The sequence below is a fragment of the Puccinia triticina genome, chromosome 10A (genome assembly GCF_026914185.1).
Source record: "Puccinia triticina chromosome 10A, complete sequence".
Taxonomy (NCBI): domain Eukaryota; kingdom Fungi; phylum Basidiomycota; class Pucciniomycetes; order Pucciniales; family Pucciniaceae; genus Puccinia; species Puccinia triticina.
This window is the reverse complement of record NC_070567.1, coordinates 1,252,403-1,276,050: the sequence shown is the minus strand read 5'-3', so window position 1 is coordinate 1,276,050 and position 23,648 is coordinate 1,252,403. Positions and strand designations below refer to the sequence as shown.

At 43.6% G+C, this 23,648-nt stretch overlaps 2 protein-coding genes across 2 annotated transcripts; one reads left to right on the top strand and one right to left on the bottom strand.

Annotated features, from left to right (window-relative positions):
- Positions 1-3,156: 3,156 nt before the first annotated feature.
- PtA15_10A155 (uncharacterized protein) lies at positions 3,157-4,448 on the top strand (the record flags this gene model as incomplete). The annotated part of the gene is made up of 2 exons (XM_053160303.1): positions 3,157-3,277; positions 3,355-4,448. The coding sequence occupies 2 exons, from the start codon at positions 3,157-3,159 to the stop codon at positions 4,446-4,448; spliced, it is 1,215 nt and encodes a 404-aa protein (XP_053024291.1).
- Positions 4,449-5,960: 1,512 nt separating this feature from the next.
- PtA15_10A154 (uncharacterized protein) lies at positions 5,961-6,980 on the bottom strand (the record flags this gene model as incomplete). Its single annotated transcript, XM_053160302.1, has 2 exons — positions 5,961-6,262; positions 6,887-6,980. The coding sequence occupies 2 exons, from the start codon at positions 6,978-6,980 to the stop codon at positions 5,961-5,963; spliced, it is 396 nt and encodes a 131-aa protein (XP_053024290.1).
- Between the last annotated feature and the right edge of the window lie 16,668 nt (positions 6,981-23,648).

Here is a 23,648-nt window from a genome sequence, read left to right as displayed (position 1 = left end):
ATTTCAGGTACCCAGTCACGGTGGCAGAGGAAATTCCAATGGAAATTTGGCTGTAATTAGGGGGTTCACAAATAGAATTTAAAAAAACTTTAGAGCCCATTTCAAGACATTCACTGGAGTTCAAGGCGGCTACGCCGCCGCAATTTCAGGGTTCTTGTCCCATGGTCCATCCTTGCAAATATCCTGTTACCCTTTAACAGGACTCTATGTGCAACCAACGGTGGGCTGATACACTAACTGTATTGTTAGTGTAGTGTATTGTTAGTTTTTTCCACTGCACTACACAAATAATACTGTTATCCTTGATTTTATTGCAATAACAATACATCTTTTTGATGTTATTCTTTTTGGCTGTTATTGTATTGTTAGTGTAGCTGAAATATGCCAGGTTAACAATAACCAAATCCTAGTTTCATGATTGTTATCTGTTGTTATTCCTGATAACAAATACAATAACTGTTGGTTTATCTCTGCAATTAATGATAAAATTACTTTCAGTGTATTGATATTTTTGGTAGTAAAGTTGGTTTTGTGTTACAAAAAAAATAAATCTGGGACATGATGTTTTGAAAATCATTTTCTAGAGGCTAAAAACCATGAGATAACAGATACTGTAGTGTAGAAGATTGTTATCCTAACTCTGATACACTAACTTTCAGGGAAATGTTGGTTATCCAAAATAAATACACTACCTGTTAGTGTATTTTGAGTGTATTCTGGATAACAATACCCAAGATCTTCAATGAGAAACTTTGGATACACTAACTGTTAGTGTATTGGGCTATAATTGGGGATAACAATACCCCAATTGTCTTGCCAAATAACCACGGATACACTAACAGATATTGGCCTGTAGCGTAGCGTAGCGTAGTGGCCCATTGTTGGTGCAACCCATGGCAGCAGTGATATTTCCCACGCCCAAAAGCCCACACAACTTCAAGACAAAAAAGGAATCAGCCAACTCCAACCATCCACAGGGCTGTTCTGCTTAACATCAAAGGATGTTCAACTTGATGCTATGTTTCTGAAATTTTCATCCTGGATTGGTTTTTGATTCGCTATTTGGAATCTGCCTCTGGCCCTTTTAGATTTTATTTTCCCCACAGATCTAGATGTGATGTGCCCTAACACAAGTCCCCCCTGGTGGGAGGCTCGCTGTGGCTGGCCGCAAAGCGGCCCTCTCCTGCGGAGAGCCCTCCGGGCGGGGTCCCCCGGACCCTCCGTTCGAGAGGTATTGTGTTTTGAAGAATCCTTGGACGGATTTGCAGGATTTTCCTGGATTTTCCCCCAAGGTTCAAGGATCTTCACTGTTTTCTTTCATTCTTTTTACCCCTCAAAGGCCATGATGTCGTCATTGGTGATCATCTTGGCCACAGCAGCCGGTAGTCCAGTCACCAGTGTGCCTCGGCCCAGGACATTAGCATCTATCCCGCCGCCACGGTCAAATAGACCCACCCTTTGGAGACTCAACGACAAAATGCCAAACCCCGGCTCAACTCACTGTAAGTGTGGAGCAGTCTATCATTTTACTGAAAAATGTGGATGTTAAGGTTTTTCTTGAAGTTTTTCTGCATGCAGCAGTAGGTTGTAGGTCTACACGACCTTTTTTAAGCTGCTCTCCCAGAATATAGAACAGGGCTGACGGTGTTTTTGCTCCCTCGTCTGATTATGGCCGAGCCCACCCTGCCACTTTGCAGGCTGTTAGACTGAGCAGTGAGCTGTCTGACCGGGCCTGATTGCCGACAAGTCCGACCATGCCCACGCTCCGGGCAGCAAGGTCAGCTTTGGCGCATCAATTAGGCCAAAATGAATCCTTCCTGCTTGAGCAGCAGCGTTGGCATCACATTAAAAGGTCGTCACACAGCCGGCGACCTGTGAGTTGACCAACCTGTTGGCCCAGGCCTCCACACACGGCACTCTGGTTCCCGCTCAGTCGGACCTCAAGTAAGTGTCCCTCGGCTACAAAGGTCAAGAACTCACTTGGAAAAACTTGTGTTTGTCCTGCACCAGAACAATGCGGAAGAAGAACTTCACATTGTAATCAGAAAGAAAAAACAAACTGGTTTAACTTTGCCACAAGAAAAGTAGAATATTTCTCTCATTACACAGGGTCTTGCGCAAACTGAAACTGCCAAGTATCCTAGCGCGGCATAAATTTGATAGCACAAGCACAGAAAGCGTATACATACGGGGTCAAGCAACGTTGGGTTCGGCGGCAGATTGGGAGGCCGATTGGTGTGAGAAAAATGCCAGCCAGGGACTATACACAGCTCTCAATGTTGCCATCGGGGCCAGGACGGCTGATCCGACGGTATCAAGCAGGGGCGGGCTGACGCAGTCGCACCTGACCGCATTGGATAGATGGCAAACCGGCCCGGTGGTGTTTTTGCGAATGTCTTTGGTTTCTGTTTTTTCAGAGTGATTGACAAACGTTTGACGAGTTTCCAGTGAACGCCTGCAGCACTGAGCAAGACTTCTGTCAAGTCGTACAACTTCTATCGAATCTTGTGTGGAAACAAACTCGGTTCGAGTCGTACAAACCCAATCATCAAGGTACAGTTTTCTCTAGAGAGGGCTGCGGGTTGGCCAAGGGTTTCATAAGTATCCGGATCCCTGATAACGCATGGATTTTCTTGGTAGGGATCGAGCCATTGGCCAAACGACTGCCGCGAAATCAAACATCCATGAAGCCGTAAACAACAGGCCCTTGAGGGCCATTCGGACTGCATGAACCTCGGTGTCCGGAGCGTAAGAGCGAAAACCCATTCTGTGATTCGTATTAGTGAGGCCATTGTCGTCGAGAGAAGCAACCAAAGGCTGCAGCAATGGTGGTTTGAGATGGATGGGACGCTTGCCGCTGCTTAATCACAGCAACTTGAGCAAGGCACATGACATCATGAATTGCCGCTGTGGGTGGCAAAAACCAAAGGAAAAAATTGCTGCTGTGCACTGTGCAGCATAACCACATAACTTTAAGTCTTCCGATGCACCGGATTGTCCAAGGATTTATCGAAACACAATAGTTAAGCTAGCGCCAGGGCGAACGCCGTGCCGCAGGAAGTCGGGTGGCGCAACGGCTCAAGGTTCCGAACAAGCCCTCTTGCCAGGACCGCCCATCCTCCTGAAGACCATCCAAAAAGTTCGGCAAGCAAGAATATGTCGAATGGACTGGACATCGACGAGCCCATTGGACTCCTAGACATCGATGAGCCCAGTGGACTCGTAGACATCTATGAGACCGATACAATAGTAACCCATCGGTTCCGGAACCAAGTAGGTAAGCTTTTCATCAAAACCATCGGTCTGAACTTCTCTAAGGCCTGGCCAAGCTGACTAGGCTCACAAATCCTCCAGAATTTGCAGCGAAGGGTTTGGCACGTCTGGCCAACCACGACTACACTCTCGGACTGTATAATACCCCGGCAGATCTCTCTATCAACCGACTGCGCTCGAAGAAATATCTCTTAACCGAGCTACACTCTAACCTGCTGCCCGTTCTACGACAGCAGATCATCAGTCTCTCGCAAGCCCTCGGTGACTCAAACAGCCTGCGGCTCAACCCGGCCCCTACCCTGAAGCTCGTGATAGCCATCCAACCAAAACTTGAACTTACTTTGCATCGAATAATTCGCGCGATCAAAGATCTCATTCCCGGAATGGTATACGAATCAACCTTAACAAATGACCAGCACTTCAAAGAGCTCAAGCGCTATAGACTACGCGGTTTGGATTGCTTCATTAAGGACGTATTGAGAACTCACCTCAATTCATTTTTTTTGAACTGCCGTCGGCTCATTGAAACACTCATCCTCCCAGCCGGCGATCAAACTGACGTCCAAGCTCTATTCATTGGCGAACTCCTGCAATCGATTGATTCCGTTGTCACCTGGTCACATGGATCCGAGTTACATCGAATTTCTGATCAGTGGAAACTCTCGGCGAACCATCTTAATTTTCTCTTGAACAACGCTTTCTTCTTAGCGGAACCAAACCAGGGAAGCTACACAGGATCAGTCATCGAGCTCACCAAATCGTTCATACCAGTAATCAAACTATCCAAGTTATTTTTTAACAAAATGACAACTGGTGGCATGGCCAAAAACAAGCTACCTATTTTCACAGAAATGTCTTCTCATCAACTCCGCTCACTAGACGAATCAGTTGAAGAAATCAAAAATTATACCGGTGGTTTAATGTATCTCTTGCCATTAGCTGTTGAGGATCAACAAGTGCCTACTATAACTCTTGGCGATAATATCGAGAAACTCTCAGCTTGTTTTCAATCTTGTTTGTTTCTTATAGACCTTTATATTTTGCCGAGATGCGTAGAGACCAATAGTTGTTCTTCTCAAACTTGCCTCAGAACTTGGCTTGTTACTTGGAGGACTTTGTTCTCCCAAGCTACCATTAATGCCACTGAAGCTTGCGAATCCTATGAAGCGGAATAAGCGATATGTTTGTTTACATAATTGGCGTTGTAAATTTCAAATTTGCTCGCTTTCAATGTTGTTATACTCTTCCAATTCATACAGCAGACCCTACTCCTCCCAATGGCCCCCACTCAACCTCCTGCCCTACTCCTTCCTCGTGTCCGACAACAGCCCCCTGCTCCGTCGAGCCACAACCCGCCAGTATCGCCAGCTCGACCAACGGCCTCAAGGCCCGCCGCGGGGTCACCAAGCCCCTTTCAATATCCCTCGCCGTCATCCCAGCTAACAACAATCATCAGCAACAACAAAATTCTAACGCCACCCAAGGCCTGGCCACCCCGCGGGCCCACTCAGAGCAAGACGCAAGCCAAACAACAATAACAAAAGCAACATCAACTCCAAGACCTCCGCCTTCTCGTGCTCCCTGCTCCCCTCTCCTTGTTAAGCCTGGGTCCAGAGTCAGGTGGTCCTGGTCCTGCAGCATTCATGTTTTAGACAGCAAATGTCAGGCTTGGTGATGCCAAGAAATATATTTCTTCTAGCTATACCAAGTGAGGGAGTGAATGATAATAAAATTTATTTGATAGAATAACAAAAAATAAGAAAAGTTATATTTTAAGAGGGGCCCAACATATCGGGGGTGGTTTGATCCCTCTGAAAATGGTGGGCTGGGTCCTGCAAGCAGGTGTTGTTTTGATACCAGGCTTACGAATATGAATTAATATTTTGTTGTTGTACTTAGCTGTGGCTTTTTACTTGATATTCAAAAAAAATAATTGTAAAATCAATCTCAACAGATTCAATAACAGGTTGCATATATTATGCTTGGTTTTCAACAAGACAACCAGAAGATAGACATCCTACTTTGAATTTGAACGATAATCATAAATAACAGAAGGACATAAATATGTACCCCAGTTCAAACAATCATATTCCACTGTTCCAAATACTTCCTACCCTTGTTAGCCCAAGTTTTTTTTCTAGCTGTTTGTAGAATTGCTTCTTTACCTTTTTTCAAAACTTCAGTTGAACCTTTGTTTTACAAATGTAAGCTTTGAAGTTATTGGTGTTTGATCCTCTTTCAGAAGTCCCACTATTATTTTCAACAGATGAGAATAAAATACATCAAGAATATGAAGCTGTGGTCTGGTCAATAATGCAAAGGAACTTGTGGATAGTGCGCTTCAGCCAGCGCTTGCCACACCTTAACAGCCATTCTCCCGCCTCCAACGCCTTCGCCTCTCTCTCTCGTAATCAAATTTGAGCCGATTGCCTTGGCCCGCCGTGCAGAAATCTCCTAGTCTGACTGCGCCGTTGAGTGTAGTTTGCATAGGGAGGTCGAGGAGGAGGAGGGACGCAAGGATGCGGCGGGGGTAGAGTGAACAAGAAAGAAGACAACAGCATGCGCGCGAGGGTGGGGGATCTTGTGTACATAGCAAGGTTGCTGTCACGGCCAAGGAGACGGGCAGGATTCAGATCGGCTTCAGCAAATGATTGGTTGCAAGGGGGGTTGCGGGTGACCGACCGGCGTCAGCTGAGGTCCGGCGCATCAGCACCGTTGAGGTGCGCCGTCGGTCTGGCCCCCCAATTATACCCTTCTTCCGAACTTGAGCCAATCAACGGGGTCGAGGTAGTTGGAGAAGATAAGGGAAACAAACAGGTTGTAAGCGTCGAGCGGAGCTGGCTCAGGGTCTCGGCCACTTCCCAGTTGATCAGATCGCCCAGCCTCTCCGGCGGGGTCAAGACCAGGCCATAGATCTGGACCATCTCAGATACGACAGCCGTCGAGAGCATCAAGTCTTGTTCCCAGATCTCTGGACCAGTTTGATCAACTGAATATATCCGCAACTCGGGTGGTTAGCGTTGACAGCAATGTAGTGATGGGAAGGCTGGCCGAGCAGACCGCTTGCCTGAATTCGCCCAAGACTTGAGCCGCCTTCCCATATATCTAAGGTATCTCTTGAGCTTCTGTTCGCCGAGCAGGCCGTGCCGGTTTGGCTTTTGAATTTGCCTGAGAGTTGAGCTAGTTTCCGATATATCTGAGGTATCTCTTGAGCTTCTGTTCGCCAAGAAGGCCGTGTTGGTCATGCATCTGGATCCAATGGGCCAGCTCTGTGTCTTCCTCCTCACTTTTCCACGAGCCCAATAAGTCAAACCGACTTCAACATGATCCCTCGCGAAATTCAACGCACAAAAATCTGCTTTGTAGGCGCAGGGCACACAAGACAACAAAATTGACTTTCCCAAAAAACACGCCGAATGCACTTCGCAGTATTTTGTATCACTCGTGGGTGCCCGAAAATGAGCTTTAACTGATTAATGAATGTGTCAGCTATCCAAAGATTTGTTGCGCAACAAATTCAAGAGACCTATGTACATAGTTCATGGAAGCCGAGTAGGTGTTGAGGTTGGCATACCAACAGTAAATTGATGAAAAAAATGGCAGCGGGGCTGACTCCTGGCCCTGGTGATTGATGAGTGGTAGGGGTGATTGGCTGTGTCGTGGCGTTCAAGAGGCTCATGCAACGGTTGACGTGGCGGTGAAGACATGATTGAAGCGTGGATGGGTTCAATGTGGAAGTTGACCTGTGTTCCTGCCTATAAATAGGACACCTTTGCAAAGGTTATTCCCTCAGGCAATTCTCCGGGCTGGCTTCCAGCCGGGGGATTGTCTCACCCCCGTCCGCTGTTGCACTTGCGCAGTCCGGCGGGGGAATACTTGTGGGCCCCCCTTGTGCTTAATGGCTGGGGGTCTTCCTCTCACCATTTTTTAACCCTGCTAGACAGGGATGGATGGTGGGCCACAATACATCAGCTTTCTGATGTTAGGTGGCAGGGTGTGGGGGTGTTTGTTTTTTCTTGTAGGCAGTGGCTTTTTTTGGGTGTTTTTTTTGTATTTTTTAGGGGAAACCCAAATGTTTGTCAGGCTGTCTCTTGTAAGGGGAAACCCAGGATTTTTTTTCTCTGTTTTTTTTAATTTGTAGGGAAAACCCTTGATTTTTTTTTCCATGTTTCTGAGACTTCAATATACTTGGATTTATATTGTGAGATTGCAAAGAACTAAGAGAAAATTTATTTTGGGTTAGGTTGTGAACCATATACAACTTGTGTGAAGAGAAGAATAGAAAGAGGAACAGGTCACCGCTCTTACCTCAGAGCAAGGGTAAGGCTAGCTAAGAAGCTTGGATAGCAGAAAAGTGCGTGATGACAGAAGATGAAGGTGCTAAGATGAAAACGGATAAAGGTGCAAAGCACAAGAGATTATTGGGAGGTGTCTTTTTGAGAAAGTTTTATGTACGAGCTGTAGTGCAGATAGAGTGAGAAGCAAAGTTTGGGCAATAAAAAGATTAGGTCAAAGTTGGCAGTATGATGTGCAAGATTTGCAGACGCAAGATTATAGCCTGAGTTGGCAAATTGGCTGAGCTAACAAATCTTAGTGAAGCAGTAGGGTTTTTTAGGATAGCTACGAGGCTTCTGAGGATGATTAATGAGCGGATGAGGAAAGTCAGTTTCTTGCTGAGAATGCCTTCTTTTATAGGCGTGCGGCACTGTACTAACAGGTTTGAGGCCAACAAATCAGTATTCCTTTCTTGCTGATGTATTCAGAGTTTGGGACGGATTGGTGCATCACCTGACTGTTGGTCAGGGTTAGGGGCTGAAACAACGCCTGCCAAAGCTGCGTTAAATGGTGTTTTTGTCATACTTTGTTAGTTTGCGGAACAAGGCTGGTTTTTTTGTTTTAGCAACAGCTTGGGTTCACTTGATTGGGAAACTTACAGTTAAGGAAGTTTTCCGTATTGAGCTTCAAAACCTGAAATATATTAGATGTGACAGATCACATATATATCTGTCACAAAAAAACGTGAAATATTAATTTAAGATTATTTATAATTATTTGTATAAGTATTACGCTGGCTTGCGCTGTGTAGCCGGCTGACAGCAAATCATGGAGGAGAATTTGCGGTGGAAGAAGTCATTGCAATGGCGCTTGAAGCAATGCTCTCTCTGCTCCGTCTTCCACACCAAGCCCTCCTCTTTGGATACCTGATTAACACAAACTCTCCCTGCTGATCCAATCCGACAGGTGTTCAAGAAGAGTGTGGGGCTGTACGCCCGGATTACAAAGAAGCAAAGCAGCAGGAACCGGCTCTGTGGCGTGCGCAGCGTCGCAAACAACCCGTGAATCATTGTCCTGCTCCAGCTTCTTGTCAAGATTGAGTGCGACAGGGGCGCAGCTGAAGCGCCAGGCTTGTTGACCAATATCATCCTTGATGGTCTCTTCCAAACCCCGTTTAAGTGGGATAGGCAAATGGGTTTTCTGGCCACAACTGACTGACTTCGGAATTTGTTTTAGTCAGTTCGGAACGCTCTCAGTTTGTGGAAGGAAGCCTGCAGGATGTGAAAGTGTCAAGGGTGATCTAGGAGATCTTGAATCGGCTATCAGAGGCCCTGTTCACCCGGTTCTGCAATCTGGTGGGGCAAATGGGCCATCTCTGCAACCATCCTGTGGCCAAATTTGTCATCAGCCGGGCGATCAGGAGAGCTTTGGGCCCGCGCTGGAGGAAGTCCGGCCAAAACTGACGGAGTGTACCAAACAATTGGATTGGCTTCTTCAAGGCGCTTGATGAACGCTTGGAGGCGCTCAACCCACTGTCCATCACAAGTTGATCAAAACAATCCTGAAAGCATTTTCCAGATATTACCCTGCCTGACTTTGCTGATGAGGAGGGAGTATTTTGGGAATATGTGGAAGCTCAAGATGCTTGAATCGAGCTCTGAATTCTTAGAGCAGCTCAAGCTTCCCAAAAGCAATGTCCAAGGATCTGTTGTCCTGCAGTCCACCCTGCACACCCTTCCTCGCTCACTAGAGGAGATCATTGCCAAGGGACTAGGCCAGCTTCGGAATGATCATACATGTGTTTGAGATAAAGTTGGATCTTCTTGCCCCGTCGGTAGCTTGCAATTCTGGAAGGGGGAGTTGGCAATGAAAAACCTGTTTGTGGGACCCTTTGACGGGGGGATGAATCCAGCCTAAACAATTCTCCTCTGGGTACATCCCCATGGTTATTGCATCGAAAAAAAAAGAAGATGTACATACATACTAGATTAACTACGTATTATGTGCAGCTTCCGGCAGCCGGCACCTGCTTGCCAAGATCCAGGAATTGTTCTGGGCGGGCAAGCAGGTTACACGCACTTGCTGAGGAGAGCGGGTGCGCCTCATCGGCGGAGATGAATGTTCTTCAGCTCCTCCAGGCACCAGGGGAGATATGTTCCCACTCCCCAGGGAGTGCCAGAGCTGAATTTTATGTGAGTTTTGGTCCGATGTGAGCCTGATGTGGATTAGTAACTCATCCCAAAAATAGTAAATTGGATGGAGAAGTTAGTGAAAAGTCAGTCACAATTGATTTGGAAGTCAACACAATGTTGTGTAGAATTCTTTTGTTTTCTATGTACAACTGTAGGAAGAAATATGATGAAATGATATTTCACCAAAGTCCAACTCATCAATTGCTCCTGTTTACTGATTTTTAGGGATAGCAAAGCAAAATTCCCATTCTCAAAAGTAATTCCTCCAAAAAAATGGGTTTCTTGTAATTCACATTATATGCCCTGATGTACAAAATTAAAATAAAAGTCGACTTGGTATTATTGGGTTTAGATTTTTGGAATGTGGTAATGTTGCAGTCATTGAAATTGAAACCCATTTTCTTGGAAATGCGGGAATTAATTTGAATTTGGCTGTAAAAGTCGACTTGGTATTATTGGGTTTAGATTTTTGGAATGTGGTAATGTTGCAGTCATTGAAATTGAAACCCATTTTCTTGGAAATGCGGGAATTAATTTGAATTTGGCTGATAAAAATGACAAAAAACTGTTTTAATAGGGTGAAAGTCTGAGCTAAGTCAAGGTTGGATTGCGGTGCCAATTCACTTTGGCCATATATCATGTCCTCCGCACGAAAATGATCTAGTGAATTTTGTATTCTTTGCTTTTCAAAATTCTCATGTGCACATGCAAGTTAACCTTTTTGCACTTTGCTAATAGTCACCCTGATGTACGCGCGTACATTGAGGTGGAAATATCACAGGATGGGCCTTTCACAGCCACATGAAAAGTAACAAATTTGTTTTGAGACACCAATTGTCCCCCTGATGTACGCGAGTACATGAGGGGGAAAAAATCACAGGCTGGGCCTTTCACATCTCCATGGAAAGGACACACTGGTCATGAAGCCAAGAAAGGACTATATTCTGGATGAGTTCTGGATGAATTATAGATGAGTTCTGGATGATTTTTTGGCAAGTTATGGTTTATTTCAGGATGATTTCCAACTGATTTCCACGCTGACTTCCAGTCTTGTTCATACCTATTCAATATTGCTTTACCAAAGGCCTCCAGCACAGTTATGGAAAAAAGTTACGGTAAGGCACTCCCTGGGGAGTGGGAACATATCTCCCCTGGTGAGGCTGACCTACAACCTGCTTGAAGAGGAAGATTTCTCAGCAAGCAGGTGCAAGGTGTTTGCGCCGAAGGAATCCTCCAGACAAGTGCAGACCTTGGAGCTTCTTTGCTTGCCAGGGATGATTCGGGAATCCAAGAAAGGGTCAATACTCAAAAGCCTCCTCCTTAATGGTATCATTTTCCCGGTGAGGATATCATCTCTTTGGCTTGCCTCAAAAGATTCCTCCGGGACAAGTATGTACCTTGTACCTGCTCGCTGATGTCTTCAGCAAGCAGTCTTACCTTGTACCTGCTCGCTAAGAACCTCGGCAAGCAGGTACAACATCAAGGTACTCGCCAGGGAGGAATCATCTTTGTGTGGGTGCATGTACCTATGTATTCATCCTTGGCGCTTCTTCTGCTTGCCGGGCGGTGATTCTTGCCAAGAATCCTGCAAGAAGTTGAAGCGTGTGCCTGCTTCCCGGGAGCCGGAGGCCATGGCTTGCCAGCATGCCAGTGAGAAATCCCGGCGTGTGCTTGCTTGGCTATGAAAGGGTATGTGGTTATGTAATTGCTCATCCATGGTTGCCAACTTGCATTTTTTTAGTTGTGCATAATTCTTGACAACCATTTTCATTTATGATTGTTTGTGAGGCCGCTTCCCGCGACCTCACCAGACAAGTCATGGGAGTTTCACCTGTCAACCTCCGACCAAGTTCTTAGACCCCGCCGGCCCACTCCCTCCTAGTCCAGCAGGGAAGTACTAACACTTCCCCTGGACTAGGTAAGCACTTTGGATCCCCTTCCCCCTTCCTTCACTCTCATTCTCCACCTTTTCCCTCTTTTATCATCAATTGTATATAGGAGGGAAGTACTAAGGCCCCGTTTGGAGCCAATTTAAATATAGGTGACATAATTAAAAATCCTTAATTACGTCGATGACTACTTTTTTTGCGCAGCATTTCCCCATGTAAGGTATCAAAATACTGTGCAATAAAAGTAGGCATCAACGTAACTAAAGATCCACAAACAGAGACACTGCCAGGGAGGACGATAATCACGGCAAAAGCCAATCAATACCTCCCGGTGGTCTTGCCCGCTTAATCATGACAGTCCCCCCCCCTTTTTATATTCGTTGCCTGGGAGATACCCCACATCAGCTTTTACCCATTCGCACAAGCGGACAATCCCATTTCTAAATGCAGTTCACGACCACTCAAAAATCACAATGCAACACCGCATATGGGACAATAGATGCTTCACACCTCGTTGCCTCCTCCGGCACTAACACCGGTTTCACATTTCTGATTGGTTTGAATGACACCTCAAATATCTATTTCCGTCCGGTTTCTTGCCGGTCTCCCGCTTCCTCACTCAACGAGCCAATTCTAAATGCAGTTCACGACCACCCAAAAATCACAATGCAACACCGCATATGGAACAATAGATGCTTCACACCTCGTTGCCTCCTCCGGCACTAACACCGGTTTCACATTTCTGATTGGTTCGAATGACACCTCAAATATCTATTTGCGTCCGGCTTCTCGCCGGTCTACCGCTTCCTCACTCCTTGAGCCAATTCCTAAATATATCCATTGACGTCGACATGTGATTTAAACCGGTTCAAATGCCTCCTCCGATAGCCTTTTGCGACCCATTTCGCGGTTACACGTTAGCCGAGCCAGTCAACAATTCCTCACATCGACTTCCTGATTCACCAGCACAATACTCCATAAATGGCGTCCAGTTCCTTTGCTACAACACAATACCCGATCCAAAAACAGCACACTGCCTATTTCACTTCGTTTACCGCCTCCCAAACACCTCAGCAGCACAACCCGTTTCGGCAATTGACACAACAGCCAACATGTTAAAATAATCCACACAAGCAACCTTCACTCCCGGCTCATTCCCGCATCGCAATTGGCCATATCGGGCCCTCACTTTACTGATTTGAGCAGTTTCAACTCCCCGCCCCTATGTTACCAACCTCCGGGAACACACACGAATTAGTATACCGCGTACGTCTCGGCGGCCACATACACCGGATCTAACCATTCCATCTCACATCATATCCATAGTCAATCACAGATCTGTCTTGACAAGATCCTTGAAATTGGTCCGCCCCAAAACCCTATACAAAAAAAATGCTGATTTTGGTGTGTGTGTACAGAACAAGACAGTTTTCATCATCACTGCTTCCCAATTATCATTCAAAAACAAGAAGCAGAATAATTGAATGTTGTGCTCTCTATCACCGACACATACAACACACATGCATATACATGTATTACATATATTTATATACATTGGGCCTTTTCCAGCTATCCACAACACCACAAGCGCTGCGCTGTACGCAGCGGGTTTAGGCCTGCTTTGCTAGCACTTTTATCAGCGGGCGGCCCGCTACGCTTTTTACTGATTGTTCTGAGAGAAAGAAGAGATACATTTTTAGCAAGCTTTTTCAACGGCCCATGGCAGGATTTTGCTATACTGACCGGTGAAGTAGCGTCAGACCGCTCTGCTGAGCGGCAAAAAGCGGTAAACCCCGTTGAATTAGTCATTTTTGGTCGCTAAACGCGCTGAGCACTGAAGTATCGGAAAAACACTGCGCTGATTGCTAAAAAGCGGCGATTTTCGCTGATCCCCGATCTTAAGTTCAGCGCGCAAAAGCGCAGGGTTGTTCTGCGCTCTGCATGTCATTCTCAGCAAAGAGGGACTTGGTGTTCCATAGGGATTCAACACAGTTCAATATTGCCGCAATGAGATGAGTTCAATTAGGTTCAATTTCTGCGGCGCAGCCGCAAGTTCCCTAGTCATTTGTAAATTCAATAAAAAATAAAAACCTCAACATAAAGCCTCCAATTTTTTTTTGGAGGAAACCTACACTACTAGTCTCATCAACTATGAAGTCAGATTTAACTGATTCAGCCATCTTCAGCACCATAATACCATTATATTGCTTTGTTTTGGTCAAAAGCAATATAATGGTACTACAGTACTGAATATGGCTGAATCAGTTAAATCTGACTTCATAATTGAAGAGACCAGTATTGTAGGTTGCCTAGAAAAAATATTTGGAGGCTTTCTGTTGAATTTTGTAGTTTTTATTGAATTAACCAATGATTATATCACCTATATTTATATTGGCTCCAAACAGGGCCTTATTACTTGTATCAGCTTCATATGCCTCATTGACATCCCTCTTGTTCAATACTCTTGCCTGTTTCATTTTCACTGTTTCAGCTTATCTTCTCACCACAGGTCAGCCACCCCTCATATTTTAGATATAAAATGCCGTCTTTGCCCCTTCTTTTTCTACCCAATAAGCCAATCACTAATTAAATTTCCATTGGTCAACATTTATATGTTATCACAGTTTCAGAGCTGCACCTTGATTTAAGTTAGAGTAAAAATTATAACTTTACAATTATATCAACACACTAGGAATCAGTCTTGCATTTCCTTTAAATCTCCTCCCCTATTTACTATCCAGTAACCAGTTGGTGTGAAATATATTTTCCATATTTCACCATTTTGGAGTCCTTCCCTTGATAATATCTTGATTGTATCCACCACATGTTTTGACACAGTTTCATTAATCTATTTTCATCATCTCCTGGCATCAGCTTATTCTCCAAAGGGCAGACATTACACAAGAAAATCCAATTCTAAGCTACCTCTATCCCAAATCACCACAATTGATCATTGATAAAACTGAACTTAAGCAGTTTCTTTGAGATATTATCACATTCACACTTGGTTCTTCAAATCTGTTCACTAAACAACACCCAACTTCAAATTAAAAATGCTGTTACCTTCAAGATATAAAAAATTAATGCCCATTCTAATGCTTGTGTTCTATGTAGAAACAACACAATGCACAAACATTGGTATCAAAAAAACTTTCAGTTCACAAGTTGTAGAAAAGCCTTCAATACCAGAAATACACTTCAATCAATACCTTCAATCTGTTTGGCAGCTCAGAAAACACACTCCTGGATCATACAGAGAGGGTAAGGTTCCTAATTTGAAATTTTTGCTAGAAAACATCTCTGATTAGCAGATCATAAAATTTCTTATTAGCGGACAATGATTAATTTTGATTGGTAGAGTTAGAATTATCATTGGGAACATCCAAAAAGGAAAAAGAAGGCAATGTTTCTCCAAATTTTCCAGTTGATCCTTACTGGAAAGCTATTAAAATCACTTCTGAATTGAAGGAACTTGAAATGATCACCAATCATCTTCAGGATCTCATGAGGGTCATAAAAAAAAGAAACCCTTTGAAGAAAAAAATTGGTAATGATTTTGTTTTTGGTTGGACAACAGGGGGACAAATTGCAGAAAAATCAGACAGATCTTTAATGGAAGACCATACCCAGGACTTGTTAGTTTTTCACCATACTTTAAAGAATAAGTACATGAGATCAATTCCTTCTGCAGTTGATGAAAGCATTCATTTGGAAAGGTATGTCTACCTCTTTGAAACCTAACCATAAACCTAACCCTAAATCCTAACCAGATGCTCTGCTGCTTTGTTTTCTCAACTCAAGGATCTCATCAGGAACTGCAGATATAGTTTCCAAATTCACAGTTAATTCAAAATATTTTTACCGCCGGTTCAATAGCTATGTATATGAAAAAGATGAAGATGTCCTGATTCTTAAAAGAATTTTCATCCAGACAATTGGCCAACTCTACAAGCATAATTTGTTAAATCAGACCAAATTTTCAGCATTGATTGAGATATTGTTTTCTCAAGGGCTCTTTTCTTCTGATGTGCTTCAAGATTGTGCTAATATGGGAAAGAAAAAGTGGAACCATCATTCTACAATTAGAAGTATTGAAATGTATCCTTCACCTTTGTTCAATATTTTAGCAGGTAAGTCACACATTTCCAGTCTCTAGTCTCACCCTTTTGTTTTTAAAATGCTGAACATATATTAATGGAATATCAGCTGAGACACTCCTCTTGCTATCATCTCAAAGTTATTAAACCTGAAGCAAAACAAAAATTTTTGAATGATTTGCTTGCTTTGGAGGCAGGAAAAATGAATTTCAAAAGAAACAACTTTATAGAGTCAAAGTTGGCAGAACTGAAAGATTTTGACATTTTTTTTCAACACAACCATCTTCTTTCAGCTATATTAGCAGACACAAAAAAATGTGGCCCAATTTGTAGAACATGCATCAATTCTAAACTTGGATTTATCATCTCAATCTTCAAAGATGATCAAATATGGAAACATGATTGGAAAAAAGTTATAATTTAAGAATCATTGGCCAAATTCTAGATTTCATAGACAAAGAGTTTTTGAAACCTAGTGGACCAGAAATGATATCAGAAGTAATGACATTTTTTTCTTCCAGATTTGATGATCAAGTACGGAAAAGGATCAATTTGATGAACTCTAGAATCAAAGCTCTTACAGAGCTGGAAAATATTTCCAAATATCTTGATAAAGAATTTCCTTTAGAGGATATAGATGGGATAAAACCAATATCAACTCTTGAAGAACTCAATCTGATTGAATACCAAATCATGAATTCTGACTTGCAAAAATTATACATAAATAATTTGGAACATCAATATGAAATACAGGGATATTGTGAGAATGAAATCAAGAGTAAAATCAAATATTTGAGAATTAAAATAAGCAAACTCAGAGAGGAGCATTCTTCATCCAAGTCTTGGACCTCACCTATTATTGCTAGATTCCAACAAAAACATTCTGTTTCACCCTCAGCAGCCCAGCTTCAAAATTCTTATGGTAGGCTCTGCAGAATCTTTGGTCCTAAAAAGTATCAAAAACTAGAATTACATCATCATTCAGACTCAGCAGGAATAATTAAACCTTTACTGCACCACTCCACCTCCTAGAAAATTAAAGATATCTTCACCAAATGCACTCTCAGAGCTACTTATGCCATTTCTATTACCTTCTTCCTTGTATCCTTCCCCTCTACTCTCAAGTAACAAGCTATTTAAAAGAATTCATTATCCTCTATTTTAGAATCTCTAGTTGAGATTTTGTTCATGCACTAGATTTCAAGGTGGCTACACCACTGTGGTGTATGTTTTGGGTCCTCTCCCTTTCCAAGATAAGAGAGTTAAAACATTAAGTGCTCACATCTCAGGTATCAAACCACCCATAACATAAATATTACTTAACTGCAATGTATTTTTGTTATTTCCACCTCAAAGAACTGCCACCCATCCCAAGAGGAGTTCTCACAGTGATCATGCGAAACCCCAAATATGGCCTTCTGTCAGCCTTAGAGTCAACTCAGCTGACCTAAAGTCTGCCTTTTTCTACTTTTTACATATGAATTACTTCATATCTTTTTCATCTTAAGAGATATCCTTGTTTTGACTTCATATTCTGTTTCCTCATGAAATTTTAACCCTAGTTACAACTTACCAATTCTTTGTAACTCTACTCCTTCCCTGAGTTCTTGAGTTGTAGCGCGCATGCGCAGTTGTGACGTGTCAGCGCTACAAGGCGCGCCAAACCACATGTACATATGTAAATTACATAAGCAAACTGTGAAAATTTTTGCAGTCAGGATCCCCCTTTCCTGAGGAGGATCTACAGACTTCAGCACACCAGAACCACACCCCAGATAACCCCAGGATCACCACCAAAGAGATTACCATGCTCCCAGTAGCACTGTTCATGTAAGCTAAACATCAGCAAGATTGAAATAAAGTTTATCCCATTGTGCCAGCCAATTTAGCTGGGAAAATATGCTGATGTATATCTCTCACATGGTCATAGATTTCTTACGTGAACAGTGCTAGTATACCTAACGTCACAGGCGCCTAGGATATTGACAGTAAGTAACCTCTTTCACTGAACCTTGTTTATCTCAGAGGTACAACTCTGTGTCTTCTTGAATTGCTCTTATTTTGCTGGCCTTTGCCTTATCCTTGATCACAGGGCTGCCCCTGCTTAACATCATTTTTTTTTCTGTGGTTTTTGCAAGAAACAAACCACATAGGTTTCCCTTTAAAGAACCTTGACTATCCAGAAGGAAGATAAAAAATTGTGGCTGGATTAAACTTGTCTAATCCAGAAGCCCTTGACATTTCTTTGGTGAGAGGAGGCTGTAGCACTCTCTAGCACAGCTTGGCAGCACTCTTCTGAAGAGGTAGCATTGCCAGTGGACGTACATTACCACCAGAATAACCTTGAATATCTGCTTAATCTTGAATCTGCTCAGTCTCTTTCTCTCTTTATCTCTCTCTCTTATATTTGTATTTTCTTTATCCAAAGAAATCCAAATATTTCCCCCATTTTCTTGTGTCCTGTTGTCACTATAGAGACTCAGGCTCACACCTTCCATGGGGCAACACATTTGGCCACTTATACAATGTGGGCCTGCCGCAAGTGCCACTATGAGAACTCCTTTGGGATGGGTTGGCAGTCCGTTGAGGGGGAAATAGCAATATGATATTCCAGAAGTAATACTACTGTTACGGGTGGGTTGAAAGACCTGCCCCTCTTTTAGGGGAGTTCACAATAGAATCAAGATAGAAATTGAAAGTCAATTTTAAGGCCTTTATCAAAAAAAAAATTCAAAATCTGGCAAGATGTACAGGACTGAGTGTCCCCTGAGAATCAGAGCAACTTCTTCATTTTTTAAAAATCGTTCAGAAAGGCCTTAAATTTGAACCCCCCTATTAGGGGGGTTCACAATAGGATAAAAGTAAAATTTTAGAGTCAATTTTAAGGTCTTTATCAACAAATTTTTAAAAATCTGGCAAGGTGTACAGGACTGGGTATCCCCTGAGAATCAGAGCAACATCTTTATTTTTTAAAAAGTTGTTCGTAAAGGTCTTAAAATTAGCTTTAAAGTTTTATTTTATCCTATTGTGAACCCCCCTATCATACTACACAGAATTATGACAACCAATTTATTTATTGTTGTGGTGTGAATTTATGACAGAGAAAAATTGCATGTAGTAGTCTCTATCAGACCTAGATTAGTTTTATCAAGTACAAGATGTTTATACAACCTCTACATAGTGAGAAGGGTGCAGAATAATATAATCAAGTGAGAATCGGTTATGTTGGATTTTATGGTTTCTAGCAGAGAGAAGTGGTGGTAGAGTGTGAGATGAGATTTCTACATTGATGCTTGATGACCACGGAGCTGGGGTGCCTGGGTGATGATGGGAGGAATGGTGGGAGGAGGGCCTCCTTATATATTCTTTTCTGATTTATTTTTGCTGGTGAGGGCTGCACTTGAGGCATTTCTGCTGGTGGTGACCCTGTGTATTGCACTGCCTTCTGCAAGGGGTACATAACTTGATCTGATGTTCCACATGAAAATGTGTGTGTTGTATTTTTTAACGCAACGGCCACCCAAGTTGGTTGCACTGCCAAGTGAAGGTGCGCTGACCGCATGCATCAATGCAAGTTCTGTGTGAATCTGTTGAGTTGTTGAATGGAGGCCTAGTTGCTGCATTAGCTCCTAGCAATGGTGAAACTGATACTTTACAAGTATCAGTATGGTGCATGTATCATATCAAAATAGATGTATTTTGGATGTATTGGTTATCAGATACAATACATGGTTTTCCAAAACTGTGTATTTGGGTGCCCAATACAACACAAACTATGTATTGCCAATACAGATATAAATACACGTATTGTATCAGTTTCACCGTTGCTCCTAGTGTAGGCTTGCCCACCTAGGAAATATAAATATGCTCTTATATATATATATATATATATATATATATATATATATATATATATATATATATATATATATATATATATATATATATATATATATATATATATAACATGCTTTTACTATTTGTATAAATTTCTGCATAGATATGGCCTGTACTAAATGTATGATTGTAAATACCTTTTAAACTAACAGAGCTTGCTGGGTAGTTGAAATGAGTGACTAGGTTTAAATTTGTATGTATAGTCTATTTCTGTAATAATATTCTAACATATGCAAGTATTTTAGGTGGTAATGTGAGTTTTGGCATTTTGTTGTGTGCAACAGATTTGGATCACCACACTGCGGTGGGGATTGGGTTAACAACCATGGGCCAAATCACCAAAAATGACCTTATCCAGGGTTGAACCAACGCTGGGTAGTAACATTACCAATGACGGTAACCTAGCAATTTTTAAACTGTTATTGTTACAGTTACTTGTAACAGTGGTGTACTACGTGTTGGATTTTCGTCCTCCTGGACTCCCCTCTTATGCCTTCTGCCTCCTATTTCCTTTTTCCTTCCTCGCTCAAGTGACTCCTTCTGATTCCCTTCTCTCACTTCTTATGCTCTCTCACCTCCTTTGATCTGGTATGTTGTTGGTCATGATTGCTTTTCCGTACTTGCCATGTGATATTGTTCCCTGCCGAGATTAGACTGTCAATCTTTCCCAAATGTCCCTTATTCTCTGATGTGTGCGCGCTCCGATTGTAGCAGTTCAGTTTCATTTATGATATCTCTCAGAGTTCGAGATCCTTCTATTCATTTCTTCATATTCACTATGCCTCTCACCCACAACTTGATTGTATGTAGATAGTCTATATGTAGTAGCCTCCTACAAGCAATCAAGCTTCATCGGTTCTTCCTCATTTTTCCGCGCCTCCATCCTGAGCCGATCCGGTGAGCCCTCAACCCTCACTGCCCTCTCTCTTGAGCCCACAGGCTCATCTTTTGCTTCCTTGTGCTGCAGTACTCAGTCCAAATCTCAACACTACGTTATCACACCACTGATTACATCATTCTTTCCCACTGCTTACGTTATTGGGGCACACAGTGTGCCAGATAACAACCCAATTTCAGCGCCAAAAAGGCACTTGAGGGATTGTTATCACTTTATCCAAGAAAAAAATTAGTGTAAAGGTGTTGGAAAAGGGGCAGGCTAAATCCACACCAAAAAATTACTAAATCCACTCCAAAAATGGAGTGAACAATATTCCATTCCAACTTTCATTGGAGTGAACCATAGTCTACTCCAAATTTTTTTGGAGTGAACAAAATTACACTCCAAAAAAGCCTGTTTTTTGGAGTGTACCCATGATGCACTCCAAAATTTTGGAGTAAACCCAATTCCACTCCAAAAATATTTTTTCCAAGGGAGATTTTTTCATTTTTTTTTTTGGAGTGCACAGATTTTCACTCCAAATTTATTGGAGTGGTTTTCACCAGTATTGCAGTAAAAGAAGCCAGGGTTCTTAAAGAGGAATGAAACCTTATGTCAGCATCATATGTGTATTTAAAATGGGGCAGGCTTTAGGCACGCCAAACAATTCCCAGATGCACGCCAAAAAAGGCGTGCTCTCCTGACCACTCCAAGATTTTTGGAGTGCAGGATGGTTCACTCCAAAACCAGCCCCCATTTGGAGTGCACAACCCTGCACTCCAGGTGGTATGGAGTGAACACCCCGCCACGCCAAGACCAGCCCTCCTCCCCTCGATGGCCGGTCTGCGGCGGCTACACATGTCCCTCTCGATGACCGGGACGGACCGGTCACCAAGAGGACACACCCCTCTCGATGACCGGGACAGACCGTTCACCAAGAGGACACACCCCTCTCGATGACCGGGACCGACCAGACATCAAGAGGGCAAACACACCCTTCTCGATGACCGGGACAGACCGGTCATCGAGAGGACACACCCCTCTTGATGACCGGCACAGACCGGTCACCGAGAGGACACACCCCTCTCGATGACCGGGACCGACCAGTCATCAAGAGGGCAAACACACCCTTCTCGATGACCGGGACGGACCGGTCATTGAGAGGACGCCGGTCATCAAGAGGACACAACCCCTCTTGATGACCAGGAAATCCGGCCATCGAGAGGACAAACCCCTCTCAATGACCGGGAAAGACCGGTCATCAAGGGGACAAACCCCCCCCCCTCGATGACCGGGACAGACCGGACCAATTATCAAGGGATACAGCTCTCGATGACCGGTCTGTGCTGGTCATCAAGAGGGGTTGTGTCCTCTCAATGACCGGTCCGTCCCGGTCATCAAGAAGGGTGTGTTTGCCCTCTTGATGACTGGTCGGTCCTGGTCATCGAGAGGGGTGTGTCCTCTCGGTGACCGGTCTGTGCCGGTCATTGAGAGGGGTGTGTTTGCCCTCTTGATGACTGGTTGGTCCCGGTCATCGAGAGGGGTGTGTCCTCTTGATGACCGGTCTGTGCCGGTCATTGAGAGGGGTGTGTCCTCTCGGTGACCGGTCCGTCCCAGTCATCAAGAGGGGTGTGTCCTCTCGGTGAGCGGTCCGTCCTGGTCATTGAGAGGGACATGTGTAGCCGCCGCAGACCGGCCATCGAGGGGAGGAGGGCTGGTCTTGGCGTGGCGGGGTGTTCACTCCATACCACCTGGAGTGCAGGGTTGTGCACTCCAAATGGGGCTGGTTTTGGAGTGAAACATCCTGCACTCCAAAAATCTTGGAGTGGTCAGGAGTGCACGCCTTTTTTGGCGTGCATCTGGGAATTTTTTGGCGTGCCTAAAGCCTGCCCCATTTGAAATACATCAAAAATGATGTATGTAAAATGTTTTCAGTTTCTACAATGACTAAAACCTGAACCAGAAATAAATTCAAGGGGATGAAATTTGGTTGGTTCATGTCACCTGCCTACTACTGCCCTAAAGTTTTCCTGGTAATCCACCCCAAGAACTTAGAATATACATTTTTCAAAGTTACATGCAAGTTTCAATTGTACAGATTTAAAATTGCATTTTTTTAAATTTGAGAAACCTTAATCCACTCCAATAAATTTGGAATGAACATCTGTGCACTCCAAAAAAAAAAAATGAAAAAATGTTGCTTGAAAAAAAAAAATTTGAGTGGAATTGGGTTTACTCCAAAATTTTTGGAGTGCATCATGGTTGCACTCCAAAAAACAGGCTTTTTTGGAGTGTAATTTTGTTCATTCCAACAAAATTTGGAGTAGACTATGGTTCACTCCAATGAAAGTTGGAGTGGACTACTGTTCACTCCATTTTTGGAGTGGATGAAATAATTTTTTGGTGTGGATTTAGCCTGCCCCGTTGGAAAAAGACCATTACGCAAGAACCTGCACAACTTAATCTGTGCAGCAGCATTATGCCATTTGACATGGCCCGCAAGCGGGTGACAACATTCCTTTTTTTTCACTTCTGAAGTAACTGCGCACCTGCAAAACTAAGTGAAAAAAACAGAATTATGTCACCTGCTTGCAGGCTGTGCAACTAGACGCCATTTGTTGCTTACAATGGGGAATGGTCTTTTTGGTCATTGCTCTTAGAGCATCCGCATCGGTGCGGGTGTAACTTGAGGAGTAACAGATCTGCTTACTCCCGGATTAGCGGTAATCCCGGCCGGCAACCGCATTGGTGCGGGATAAAAAGCTGTGTAAGTATGTGGTATGCACCTACAGCTTATTTAAGCTGTGTTTGGTGCATACTTTTGGGTGGGGAGGAGTGTCTGCATGCAGCGCTTACTCCCAGGATTAGCAAGGAGTAACTTTATTGGGAGTTACTGGCGCGCAGGAGAAGGGGCTAAGGTCCATGCTAGGCGCCCCCTCCCCACTCAACAGCTAGGTGGACACTCATACGAACCCTTGAGACCGGACACCTAGCCAAACTACAACCCACGATACGCGCACGTACGACGAGGCGGAGTTACGCGATATGGCCCTGGACCGAGGACCGCAGATGAGCCCACACGCGGACTAGAGGACCGACCGCAGAGACGCCCAAGGGCGCTCCTGGGTAGACGGGTGAGTATTTAAGC